Genomic DNA, 14379 nt, shown 5'->3' with positions numbered 1-14379 from the left:
TGTATGCATTAAGTCTTCCTTGGGATCTGGAACAATTGGGATTCCAGATTCTAGTGAAGCCTTTGTATGTACAACTGTATGTGTGAAGGTGCTTTCCCTGCATATGTGGACGTCAAAGGAAGAGCGTGGGATGTTGGGGGGTGGGAGTACTCCGTATGGCCTTGCTGCATGCTTCTGTGCCGTTCGTTGAACATGGGAGTGACTAATACCCAAATAGGACTCTAGACAAAAAGTTAGGTTAGATTTATGATCTTTGACTTTTATCAAAGTGAAAAAGCAGTGCAGAAAAGGAAAAAAAAGGAATACACTTGACTTCGATCTTGAATACCACCACAGGACAACAGAAGAGCAGTTCACAAAAGGCAAGACTCTTACTCTCACCCAAACAGAACCTTTGTAACTCACAGTAACAAAGTAGATGTGACACTAAATGTTTATTTAGCAACCACGCTGGGTTTTTTAAAAACAAAATTAATAGCACAGGCTTTAATTTTCAACAGGACTAGGTGTCTGGTGATCTTAGTGCCTGGGCAGTATTTGAATTGGAGACCTTCAAAGTAAACAGGATTAAAGCTTTCCTTTCCTGCTGTAGTCCTAATGAATCATCTCATTTCCACAAGTGCTGTTAAAATTCACAGCCACATTGAGATTTTGAACCAGGAACAACTCCGCTCACAGCTGTCCCAATGTATTCTCATGGGTGAGGTTCAGCCACAGTTCATGATATTGTAGGCAAGAAGAATCTGATACTGATCCTCACATGAACAGAGCTTTTGAGTACCAAGCTTATCATTCAATTTTTAAAAATGTGATTACAGAGCTGGAAACCCATTGGTTCATACTAGGGAGTGTGTGCTTGTCATCACCTTGGTCAAGCTTAGCAGTTTGGCGCCTGGTCAACATTTGCATGTGAGACCTTCAAAGTAAACAGAAATAGCACAAGCAAGTTGCATGACTGAATTGTCATGGGAACTTCCCCATCTAGTACACCATCAATGTCCCAGAATTACACTAGGGAGCACTGTGAGTCTAGAAATGACATATAAAATGTTCTGAACAACTTTCATAGATAGGCATGGTGGAATGGCTTGCAGGTGGATTGGTAAAAAGAATATTTGTGGTCTGGAGTGGAAGCATTGTGAGTGGATTGTACTATTAATAATTTATTAGCATAATATTCCTGTTATGTATATAAAGCAAATTATCTTGCCTGCATCCTGGCACAGCCCATCATTCCTCTCTCAACTGAGAATCTTTTGATAAATAAAAAATTATCCCCAATGAATTGGAGCAGATTTTTTGAAAATAATAATAATAATAATAATAATAATAATAATAATTATTATTATTATTATTATTATTATTATTATTATTATTATTATTATTATTATTATTATTATTATTTATACCCTGCCCATCTGGCTGGGTTTCCCCAGCCACTCTGGGCGGCTTCCAACAGAATGTTAAAATATAATAATTATTAAACATTAAAAGCTTCCCTAAACAGGGCTGCCTTCATATGTCTTCTAAAAGTCTGGTAGTTGTTTTTCTCTTTGACATCTGGTGGGAGGGCATTCCACAGGGCGGGTGCCACTACCAAGAAGGCCCTCTGCCTGGTTCCCTGTAACTTGGCTTCTCGCAGCAAGAGAACCGCCAGAAGGCTCTCAGCACTGGACCTCAGTGTCCAGGCAGAATGATGGGGGTGGAGACGCTCCTTCAGGTATACTGGACCAAAGCCGTTTAGGGCTTTAAAGGTCAGCACCAACACTTTGAATTGTGCTCAGAAATGTACTGGGAGCCAATGTAGGTCTTTCAAGACCGGTGTTATGTGGTCTCAGTGGCCGCTCCCAGTCACCAGTCTAGCTGCCACTAGACAGCTTCAAAATAAGATAAGTACTTCAAAATAAGATAAGATACTTACAAAAATCGTGGATGGCAGAGAATATCTTAGAAGCAACATTCTTCCTCTCGCATAGGACAGAAGACCTCTTCTGAGGTGGTTTTGACTGTGACATATTTGTGTACATTCTAAAAACAGTGGGTTCCCACCTTTTTTGCTGTTTTATTCATATGCAGATTTCAATTGATTCAGATAAGCTCAAATAGTCGATCAATAAAAATGTATTTAATCAAATGACAGTTCTGGTAGTGCATTATGGGATTCTTTTTGAATTGTTGAACCTGAAACCTTCTCTCCCCCCCCCCCATTCCTTTTAAACAACATCCTTTGAAACCCTTGGAGTATATCTAGTGATTTTTGCTGGTTTAATCTCTTTTTGCAGCTTTTGTAATCTATAACTTCCTTAGCCTCTGCTATGAGTACCTTGGCGGAGAGAGCTCCATCATGTCCGAGATTAGAGGGAAGTCAATTGAGTGAGTATGCTGTGTGTCATATATATATCTTCTTTATCTCTTTGGTGGGAAAGACTTGAGTGCAGGCTGGCATCTATCATAGTACTTGTTCTACCTCTGCCACTGGAAACTCTTCGGTGAGATGAGTATGCCTTAACATTGAATAAGGCCCCTTCATCTAGTTTACCAATTTCCAAACCAGTCTGATTGAGACCATTTGGTCACACGTGAATTGCACTTCCAGCCTTATTGTCCTTGTTCTCCTCCAAGCTCCTTTTAGTCATGCTGGCAATAGTTTTGTTGTTGCCCTAAGGCATTTCTGTCCTAATTTCAAATTAACCACAGTTGTTATTCACACAACAAGACATTGTGAAATCTGCAGTACTTGGGAAGCAAAAGCACCTATTAACACCAGTGGGAGGTGGGTTGAATCTTGCAGCTGTAATTTAGCATAAATGCATGGAGAAAGCAATTTGGGAAGAAAATGTGGGGAACAAATTGTGTGCCAGCTTGTTTGTTTGTTTGTTTGCTTGCTTGCTTCTTTGCTTGTTTGCCAGAGAGTTGTTTAACTACACTTTCTCTGAAGACTAAAAGAGATATTATTGTCATATCCTAAGGTGCTCTGTCTGATCCTTTTCTTTTAAAAACTGCTGTCAAACATCATAAATACTTATACACCTTATTTATAAAATAATCTTATATGAAATCTATTTATACATTGACCACTAATAATGAAACATATGTTGTATATATTTTTCCACATTTATTATGCTATTTTTGTGATATACAAATGACATGAGAAAACTTGGTATACTTACTTGTGTAACATTATTCTTGTTTATAAAACCTAATAATAATAATAATAATAGAGTTAAAGATGAAATCTAATTATTTTCTGATCAGCTGTCTTGCTGTCTTGCTTTTAGGTCCAGCTGTATGTATGGAACTTGTTGCTTATGGGGAAAGACGTATTCCATTGGATTTCTGAGATTTTGTAAGCAGGTATGGATGGACAGAACTTGATTGGAGAGTTAGATGCTGCCACATGATGCTTCTCTCCATAGGATTATTCAGAAGTAGAATCTGCAGGGACTCCCTTAAACTAGTTTTAGGACACTGCTGAAAGTGTGAGTGAGGATGTCAGTTAATATGAGTATGTGCCCCCTGCCACCCCCCACCCTTTGCTTGTTCTCTTCAATTTATACAGAACACACAAATCACTTCTACGTCTGTCAGTTCTGCCAACCTTTTGAAAATTAGAGACAGAAGTAAAGAAGAATTTAGTTCCACTTAGCCTTCTAGCCTTGGGGAAGTTTTGTGTGAGTTATGGAACAGGAAACGTTGAACTGAAATCTCACTTGCCCTGCTTATGTAACTTGCCACTTCACTTTTCAGCCAAGGCCCAGCTCTGCAGTACAAGGACCTGTATGAGTTTAAAAATATTTAGAGAGACTTGATTCAGTAACAACAAGAATGCTAGCATCAAATAAAGTATCAGTACCTAGCTGCATTATTGACTCTGCCACAATGTCAGTTTAACTGGGAGTGTGGAAAGTAAGCATGGTTTGTTCACATTTCGTAACTTTTACTACATTCTTAATTTGGGCTATTTCAACCACATTGCATTGCTTTGTCATGTATATACCTGTTTATCTGACCTTGTGATCTGTAGTGTCTCGTTCTTTATATGGTTTTATATACCTCAGGTATGTACCCATCACTTTTGGTGTAACTGAAGCCCTTCCTGCCTCACCTCCCTGTAAATAGGCATCAGCACATTGTGAGCTATGTGCTGATTGTCTTCTCCCACTACTCCCCACCCCCCGGCAGATTTATCCCATTTTTTATAAAACTTCATTCGAGAGCAAAGGCGCAAAGGCAGCACTAACAGCTAAAGCACATTGTCACCCAGATGCAATAGAAAAAACTCATCTGTACAAATATTGATAATCTTTTTTTAAAAAAAATGGTAAAGGAGATTGTGAGTGAAGACTGGTGCACAATTGTGTTATTGTGACACAAATGGCAAGCTATAGAAGGAAACTCAGTAAAAGGCATAGGGAGAATATAACCTTAGGGTCAGATTAGAAAGAGCTGGTGCATGTTCCTTCAGTTCATGCTGAGTCTAGAATAGTTGAGTGTAGAAAAAGAGGCGATGTGGCCAAGGGTTCAAATTTGGCTCGTGTGAGGGAACATTGTGTGATCTAATGCTTTTGGAAGTGGGGGTGTGACTCTGATACTACTTGGGTTATTTTTAGTCTGTGTATGGTGTTAGGCAACGAACAACTTTTTTTTGTTTGCATCAAGACGTGTAAATATCTGACTCAGTTGTCCTGATAATTTGTTTGTTCCTCATGATGATCATTAGTTGCAACAGGTTCATGTGTGTGATTAAATGTCACATGCTCCTCATATGAGTCCTCCTACTTGGGTCTTGCAGAGTCAAGGATGAGCCACAACTCTTCACCAAGGGAACTTCTCCCAGTATAATTGTAGAGAATAAATTACCTGATATGCTGCAGCCAGCTCTGTGTAAACTGTTGGGAGGAAGTGAAAACGGTTCTTGATACATTTTTACTACACACTCCTATTGATAAAGTTTCTCTTTCCCCTCCCCTTAATAGTAGTAGTGCAGTAGGACTCACAGAAGACAGGTCTGCTCTCAAGACACTACTGTTTCTCGGGTCCATCTCTTCCGAATGGAAATTTTGCATCAGAATGAATGTCCATTACCAAAGAATAGTTCATTCCCGCAAGGATAGTCTAGGCCTCTTCCTTGAATTTTCAGCTTGCTTAATTAACAAACAAACAAACAAACAAACAAACAAATACAAGTCTAGTCTAGTCTTGTTTACCCATGGAGATGCAAGGGGGAAATGTGCAGGCAGTGTATTCTCTATTGCTTAGTAAGAAGTAAAGCTTCTCGCTTCCAGAAGCCTGGCCAGTGAATGCTAATGCATTGTGCCACCTGACAACCTCTTGGATATTTGCTATTTTGAATTTCATTTTATTTTTAGTGTGAATTCCTATTTTTATTAAAATTATATTATACAACAAATAATGTTTTAAATAGAAGCAGTACAAAATATATTAAACAGAGCACGGTCTAGATACATGGTTGTTGAATGCCTGCATTTTAGATTTTCCAGATTTGTAAATGGTGTCTCTGCCACCGCCATCATATTTCTGGCTACAGGCCTGGGATTGGGAGTGAGCAATTTCACTGTAGATGTTAGAGTGCTTGTGTATGTACAGCAGTATGTCCTTGAGCAAGTGTTTTGGAATTCTTTTGTCCATATTTACAACCCAAGAGGCTGGTTTTTCTGAATGCTGTGGAGGTGATAATAAAGAAGTGTATTGGGCTTGCTAATATTTTCTGTGAGCTGGACAGGAGCTTAAATGTGTCTGAGATATGATTCAGAAGAGGGCTAGCGCCATACCACATTTTGATGATTTGTTTGTCCTCCCCTAGACTTCTGCCCAGTGACAGAGTAACTGTCTGGGTCACATCACCCACATGCTGTCCCTGTAATGTCTTAACACTTTCTTCACCAGGAAGTGTCTAAAAATAAAAGTTTGTGGGATTGGGCTGCAAGAAAATGATTAAACAACCCCCAGAATGGAGAAGAGGAAGCTTAGAAGCAAGTTTAACAATTAGCTTGACCTTTTCCAGTTCACATCATGGCAGTGACTCACCAACTGGATTGTGCTGGGATTTTTTAATCTCATTGAAGTTTTATGGTCACCACCCAAGAGCATCTTATCACAAGCAATCTTTCCCCCTCTTTTGGCTTTCTCTTTCATATGACCACAAGGCTGGTTCTTCCTGCTTGAGTGTTTTCTACTAAGCAGGAGATTCCTGCTGAAATCCCAGAATCTTCCACTAGCTTTTCCCCCTCTGAAGATGATGCTTAGTTCACAATCTGTATAGGAAAGCAAATGTGCGAAGAGGGAGCTTGAATTATACATTTATTTATTTATTTAGAGATTTCTATCCCATATTTTTAGTGCCTATATACTGTTCAGGGTGGCTTACAAAAGTGTAAAATCACAATCATGCAAAACAATGAAAATATGCTCAAAATACAGTAGGCTGTATCTAACTCATACTCAGAGTAGACCCATTGAAATCAGTGGACTTTACTAACTTAAGTACACCGATTTCAATGGGTCTACTCTGAGTAGACTTACTTGGCACAGCCCAGTAAAAACACATTAAAATTGTACAATAAAAATGTAACAAAGGCACAGACTGCAGAACACACACACACACACACACACACACACACACACACACACACATTAACCAGCAGATACTTAGGGGAAAGTCTCTTGGAATTAAAAAATGCCTTTACTGACCCACCAGAGATAGGGTCACCACATTTCTTGGGCTGTGTGCCACAATATTGCTGCAGCCACTGAGGTGACCCCCACTCTTGTTACCATTATCCATGGCTTTGCCCTAGGTAGAGCACAGAGAGTTCTCTCCTGCTGATCCCATGGAGCAAGCAAGATAGTATGGGAGGGGGCAATCTCTCAGGTATGCTGGACCCAAGCTACTTGGGGCTTTAAAGGTAATCATTAACATTTTGAATTGTACCTGGAAACAAATTGGCAACCAGTACAGGCACTGTAGGGGTTGGTGGAATATGGTTACCTGCTCACATCCTTGCTGTTGCACTTCAGATCAACTGCAATTTTCCAATACTCTTCCAATAGTCCAATAGCCTTGCAATAGTGCAATCTTGATGTAACTGAGATATGTGTTACCATGCCCAGGTCTGACTACCTCAGGAGCAGCACAGCTGATGCACCATCCTAAGCTGTGCAAATGCACTCCTGGCTACTGCTGCCACCTGGACATCCAGGTGTAAATCCCAAGGAGATTCTGTCTCCAGTTAAAAGCAGATTGAATCCCTATTCCAGAGTCCCTTTCACTCCCAGTCAGGAGCACATATGTCTTGTCTGGATTGTGCTTCAATATGCTTAGCTGTCCTACAGTTTATTACCACTTTCAGGCATCAGTTCAGAACCCCAACAGCTTCCTTAGTATTATACGAAAAGGAGAAATAAGAGTTGTGTGCAATCTGCATACAGATGTCCATTCACCCAGCCTTTGGTTGGGTGGACTCTTAGACAGCTTTTAGGCACAGAAGAAACAATGTTTAAACATATTTTTACTCTGAACGTGGCTAATTAATGAACAGATTAGCATCTCTGTTCAAGAAGCAGAATGACAGTCATAATTCCAAGTTGAAAGTGCTGCTTTTTTTGGTCAGTTAGATGAATGGGACTCACTTGTTAGAGATCAAAGCCTTGAAGGTTGTGCTCATTTGTTCTTCCCAATACCCATCTTGCCTTCCTCCTCATTTTACTCTCTTATAGGCCACTCTGCAGTTCTGTGTGGTAAAACCCCTCATGGCAATTATTACAGTCATCCTCCAGGCATTTGGCAAGTACCAGGATGGGGACTTCGAGTAAGTAAATAGTTTATTTCTGAATTATAGAGTTTTCTTTATCAAGAAACACTTATCTGACAGTCCTATGAGGGACTAGACTAGAATGCAGTAATGTCATGGCTCCAAAAAAGTGGATTGATTTGGCTTCAGAACCTTGAAATCAGAGTCTATAAAGTTCCCAGGGTAAACCTTGAGCTAGTTGCTTTGGGCCACCTTCACAGAATTGCTGTGAGAATAAATTCAAAATATATGGTATGCTGCCACAAAACACTAGAGGGGGAAGTTGGAAACAAAATACAAATAAGGGCCTATTAACATGGCCCTCTGACCTCTGCAGTCACAGGAAAAGCTTTGGTAAGGCATGTGCATGTTGATTCCCACAAATGTGCCGGCTTGCATACATTTTCCCTGTAACTACCATGTCTTCTCAATGTAGAAAAGCTCTGTATGTTGTATGAAATGAAGGTTGCTGTAATTGGTTGTAATGGTAGTATAATCTCCCTGTTGGCATTGGGTCACTGTTTAGTGATGGAGCTGGGAGCAGGTAGAAGTCTTTATAGCATTGCATGAGCTAAGAAACATTGTATCTGAGAAACTGAGCATTCATATTTTCTTCCCTTACAGTGTCACCAATGGGTATCTCTATGTGACGATAATTTACAATATTTCTGTCAGCCTGGCCCTCTATGCCTTATTCCTCTTTTACTTTGCCACACGTGAACTTCTCAGTCCCTACAGCCCTGTCCTGAAATTCTTCATGGTCAAGTCTGTCATTTTCCTGTCGTTCTGGCAAGGTGAGACAAGAACACATGCCTTTAATCCACAAGTAGATTTAACTGGGAATGCCTGAGAGACAATTAAAACCTGATGACATGTGACACATTTTTCTTCTGTTTGGTTTAGCATTCTTCTCATCAGTGTTGCCTTTTCGCTGTAGGTGAAATGCAGATTCTGCCTTGTACGAGAAATGAAAATTATTTATATTGTGTATTCTGAAATACCCATACTTAGCCATTCTCCTTTTGTCTTAAAGTATTACACTGTTAGTTAGGCAAGTGTCCTATGTGTAGATATATTATTATCATTTGGATGGGCAATTTGTAACCTGCTTTTCAACAAATATTCTTAAAACAGGTTACAGTAAGAAAGAAAAATACAAACAAAATCTGAGTAAAATGATAAAATGTTGCAACAAAGAAAGATTAAAACAAGGAGGTGGCAACAGAGAGCTTCTTATCTACACTGATCTCTGGGCCTTTTTGCAGTACCTTGTTCTGTAGAGTGTTCTGAGGTTCCCTTAAGTCTTACAATTTGATTCTGTTTTGTTCAGGGATGCTGTTGGCCATTCTGGAGAAGTGTGGTGCAATCCCAAAGATCAACTCAGCCAATGTATCTGTGGGTAAGGGGACCGTGGCTGCTGGCTACCAGGATTTCATCATCTGCGTGGAAATGTTCTTTGCAGCCATTGCTCTGCGCCATGCGTTCACATACAAGGTCTATGCAGACAAGCGTCTTGATGCGCAAGGTATGGAGGCAGGGTACTTACTGCTGGGCCTGTGGTGAAAGAAGGGAGATTTCCCAGCTGAGCTTGTTCACAGTGTAAATTCCTCAGCTGGGCAACTGAACACCGTTTTCCCATCTGCCACATTTGCACACTGGTCATCACCTGATTTGGTTTTCATTTTCCCTAGCTGTACAGGCTGAAAGATGATCTTCTGTTGAATTATGGGAGACACTCTCTTGAGAGTCCTTCCCATGGCTATACAGGAACTCCCCTGCATTTATTATGAGCTTCCCTGTATGCAAGAATAGAAGTAATTTCCACATAAAAAGTTTTCCCTTTGGAAATAATGGTTTTAGAACACAGGAGGCTGACTTATGCCAAGTCAGATTGTTCTTCTACCTAGCTCAGTGCTATCTACACTGACTGGGAGCAGCTCTCCAGAGTTTGAGTTTGAGGTCTTTCCCAGCCCTACCTAGAGGGATTGAATCTGGGACCTTCTGCACACAAAGTCTGTGATTATGTTCCTATACATTTATCCTCCTTTTAATGCTAAAATTTGGGATGGTGAGCCATTTCTTAGATATGGTAAACAAAGTTCACTGTATCAGTTCTGTCTGTCTGGACTAGGGGAAGGGGACCGGATCCAGAGCATAGTTGAGATGGAATAGACTAGGAAACCCACTTGTAGATATTTGGCAGGGGAGAACCAAGTAGCAGAGTTTTACAGTCAGTCTCCTCTAAAATCTTGTATTTAATAGTAATTGTATTTGGTTTGCTATAGAGATTAATATTGTGGTAATTTCCTGGTGGAGAGCCTGAGAATAACATGCCTTTTCAGACTGTTGTTTCCCATATCTTCCTCTCTTGTTTCCCCCTCTCTTTCCTCTTTCCCTTGCTTTGGGCTCTGGTGTCTGGCGCAGCTGTTCCATCATATGGGCCATATGGTAGGTGCCATGCTCTCTCTTCATTTGTTTCTCTGTCTCTTTGTTGAGACGCTATTTGCTACTGTGACTCTTTTCAGCTCCCTGCATTATCTGTCCTGTGTGCATACCATTAGGTATAACAAATGCATGTATGTGTACTTCAGGAGAAGCATGAATGGAAGGGGAGGTGGCTTTGAAGTTTTTGTCTCAGCTGCTCTGGTTACTAAAGAGCCAAGTTGTTTTTTTTAAAGCAGAAGGGACTTGCCTCTTCAGAAGAGGGAAATTGCTGTGATAGAAACTTTAATGAAGCCTCCAGCTGCACATGAGGGTCTCAAGTTTGTGTGTGTGTGTGGGGGGGGGTTTCTTTGACTCACTGTCTTCAATCTGTTGGCTAGGCCATTAGTATACTTGTGTTTTGTCCCCCATCCACCCCCACCCTGCTAAAAGAAAAGTTATCCACAATACATTGTCCAAACTGTATGTTTTATAGTAATTTAAAAGTATTAGAGTAAATAGGTACCAGTTACAATCAGATTGCTTGCTGGGACAGAGTTAGTAACCTCTGGAAGCAGCTTTTGTGCTGTTATGTGGTGTATGCAGTGGCTCATCTTCTCCCTTCCCTACCCTAAAGTGTGAGTTCCACTTTTAACTGATCTCCATCTTTGCTTCCTATTGCCAGCAGAAACTAAGATTTACTTTGGACACAAGTCCCTCTTTCCCTTTCTCTTGCTATCTTTCTCCTACCCTTGTTTCAGACCAAGAGCTGCTCAAGCTATTTAGTATAAGTTACCTTTCCTCCTCAGCGGATTTTCTGTCCCTCTGGTTACACCTTTCTGTTGTGTAACCTTTCCTGATCCTTGAAAGCAGCCCATTACAGCCTAGATGATAATCTCTTGCTCCTGCTGCCTCCCCAGAGTTGCCACCGTGTTGTGTGTCACTCATTTTGTTTTAGCATGCCTCCAGGCTGGTGTAACCAGTCCTTTAACTGCTAAAAGTTGCACCACAAGCAGCTTTTGCTCACATTAATGGGATATTTGGGTGGGGGGTGGGGAGAGGAAGACTTCTATCCTCAGTCATTCTTAATTTCTCTCTCTCTCTCTAGGCCGCTGTGCCCCTATGAAGAGCATCTCTAGCAGCCTTAAGGAGACCATGAACCCCCATGACATTGTGCAGGATGCCATCCATAATTTCTCCCCTGCCTACCAGCAGTACACTCAGCAGTCAACCCTAGAACATGGACCACCTTGGCGTAATGGCAGTCACATGATCTCACACTCCCACAGCAGCTCTGGTGCTCGTGACAATGAGAAGACCCTACTCCTCAGCTCAGATGATGAGTTCTAAGCAGATGATGAAGCAGGGCCCAGCCTGGAACTTTCTCTTTATTTATTGAACCAGAAACACAGGTCATATCCCTTTTTTAATATGGTGCTCAAGTCAGGAATGGGCACTTCCTGTTGCCAATTGTGAGCATGGACCATTGTGACTAATGCAGGTGGTTTGGATTGTCTTTTCCTAGTTTCTTCTTGAAAGGCTTAACTTGGAGTAGATTTCACTTAATAAGGAACACTAAATTCACCTGGCATAGAATACAACAAAGATCTGGGACCACACTTTCTGTATGCTGGGTTTCTGCTGTTGTTAATGGGGGAGGCAGATGGAAGAGGCGTCAGACAAGGGAAGCTTGAAAAAATGAGGCTGTATCTTTACCCATTTACCTAAGTTGTATTGAATATGGCTGACTGAAAGTAGCAGAAACACCCCCCCCCACTGCACTACTAAAATGCACTTCTAGACACCTGTTAGACCTAATTTGGTATATAGGTTGAACCCTGTCTCTAACTGTTGTCCCAGTATTAACTTTTGACCAACTTTTGGCTTGTGACCAGAATTCCCTTAGACACAGTATATTCCATAGTAATACAGTCACATTTATGTTCTGCCTCTGCTAATGCTTCAGAAGGGATTGGTTTTCTGCTTTAGAGTAGGAGAAGCATGCTAGAGGGAAAATAAGAAAAACACCTTCTGGATTGGAACAGAGAGCCTAAGTGAAATATGCTTGTTGAGGTGGAAGGTAGCTTTTCTGATGGGTTCTTTGCCCAACACTTGAAGAGAATACAATGCATTTTCTGAAAATAGGATTTGCCCCATCTGTGGAAACATTTTTGCTAGAAGCTAATGGCCACCGTTCAGAGAGTCACACACAAGTTGTTCAGGACATTGGATAAGGATGTACATTCCAGTCAGGTTGCTGAGTCAAGCTGCACATCCTCATCCATTGTGGGTGGGGGACCACACTGGCTGATTCTCGAGTGGGCACTTGGGAACCACCCATTGGGTGATGTCTAGTTGCACTCACTTGAAGAGGCAGAACACATCATTCTTTTCATTCTCTTTTGTAACTTCTCTTGTGGAGGAGTAGTTCTGCAACTCCTAATACTAAAATGTCTTTATCACATCTATCCTTCTCCTTAGGCATTTACATCCTGGTGTGTTTTAAAATTCCAGAACATGTGTTGTAAATTACCAGTTCTTCTTGCTATCATCAATATTTTATTTTTGTTAATAGTTAATTTTAAGTGCCAGTGGAATAGAGCTTGGCTGGGATGGTGAGCATTCCACCTTCTCTTCCCTTGCTTTTGTACTGGACTGGCTGCAGTTTGGCCAGAAGATGTAGCGGTAAACATATCTGTGATGCGCATTTGTTACCTTGCCATTACATTCTCTTCAGTCCACGTGATTTTAAAAATGCATTGGTTTTCCATTAACCTCTCTAGACCTGGCCTGTACTTGTGCAAGTTCACTAAGTGAGAATCACAAGGCCCCTTTTACAAGATGAAAAGCCTATCGGTCACTGACTTTACCAGACACCTTGGTTTGCTTGATGATTTAAAGCTGGAAAGGGCAATATAATTAATTGCAGTGTGTTGTACTTCTCTGCTGCCGTTGTGGTTAATTGTGCCTGTATTAATACTGCCCGCAAAAAAGGGGAATAACATTAGACTTCTTCCTTTCCTGACACCTCTCTCGATTCCTCTTCCCCATTCACTACCAGTAATGCTTGTTCTGGTCTACGCTGCTATATGTGTCTCTCCCACAGCTTGCTGTGGTTAATGGACACCTGCTCTTTTACGGTGATTTTAACCTCTCCTGTGAAGAGTCTTGAAATGAGGATCTCTGGGGTTTGACTCTTTTGTTCCTTTTCTCTGTGCCTTAATATTCTCTCTCACCCATGCATCACATCGTAGTTAATGCAGAGCTCAAGGACAGCAGCAGCAGCATCCTTCATCCAAGCTGTGCTTGGTTGGACAAGAGTGTTTGTGTGGGGCTAGGCAGGTTTTCTTAAACTTGTGGTTACTCTTCTTGGAGGAAGAGGGATGGTTGTGCTGCTGCGGTTTGCACTCTCACACTGTATGTTCCAGAAGAAACCGGACAGGAGGTGGGATGCTGGAGCACAACAGCTCCATTCATATCCCTTGCTTGAAATAGCCTGAGGGATTGATGAAGGAAGTAGAAGAGAAGATATTTAAAAGCAACGTGTTTCTGTAAATAAAAAAAAATCTCTCTCTTTGCAGTTAGATGTGTGCAATATATTATTGTGGGTTGGCTTTTAAAATCCTGTTGCTGCTTTAAAAGGAACCCTCAGACCCACATAGCTGTTCTTTGTAACTGGCACTCCAATTACTCAGCTGTAGCAGTGAGTTGTGCCACCGTAGCTGAAGCATGCTTGTAAGCCCTCATTCTGACCCTCTTTTGAGCTAGATGTAGCCAGTTGTTGAGCTGCTGTGCGCCGCCTTTGCAGAACTGGAGCAGGAGAGGGCTCTGGCTCCTCCCTTTCCAGTGCACAACCACACTTTCACAGTGATGCAGCTCTTATTGCAAAAAGACTAATGGGCTGCTCTTGTACCAGCTGTGGATTTGGCGTCAGGTCCCTGCACTAGAAAATAGTTGTCCCTTTGTGCCTGCAGTAAGACTTCTTCATCCAGAAGTATGACATACCTCCTCATGAAACAGAATGGATTTCAAAGAGCCCTTTGAAATGACCTTTTACTCTTTTTTTAAAAAAAAAACTTCTAATTTTGGACAAGGAGATAATAGTTTACTCTTGCCTGTTTTTATGGGACTCATTTACTTCCCAACT

At 41.2% G+C, this 14379-nt stretch overlaps 1 protein-coding gene across 2 annotated transcripts in view; it reads left to right on the top strand.

The window, feature by feature from the left end:
* TMEM184B (transmembrane protein 184B) overlaps nt 1-11894 on the top strand; it is a 30847-nt gene extending 18953 nt beyond the window's left edge. Inside the window, exons 4-10 of one of the 2 annotated variants that reach the window (XM_033162150.1) lie at nt 2283-2373; nt 3279-3354; nt 7738-7829; nt 8436-8605; nt 9142-9336; nt 10236-10259; nt 11341-11894. In XM_033162150.1, coding sequence (XP_033018041.1) covers nt 2283-2373; nt 3279-3354; nt 7738-7829; nt 8436-8605; nt 9142-9336; nt 10236-10259; nt 11341-11582 — 890 coding nt within the window. In that variant the 3' untranslated portion in view covers nt 11583-11894. The remainder of the gene's footprint in view (nt 1-2282; nt 2374-3278; nt 3355-7737; nt 7830-8435; nt 8606-9141; nt 9337-10235; nt 10260-11340) is intronic. The other variant, XM_033162151.1, reaches the window with a different exon arrangement.
* Nucleotides 11895-14379: the final 2485 nt, after the last annotated feature.

This window comes from Lacerta agilis, chromosome 10 (genome assembly GCF_009819535.1).
Source record: "Lacerta agilis isolate rLacAgi1 chromosome 10, rLacAgi1.pri, whole genome shotgun sequence".
In the NCBI taxonomy this organism is placed as follows: domain Eukaryota; kingdom Metazoa; phylum Chordata; class Lepidosauria; order Squamata; family Lacertidae; genus Lacerta; species Lacerta agilis.
Note: the sequence above shows the minus strand (reverse complement) of the source record. Positions and strands in the feature narration are given on the sequence as shown.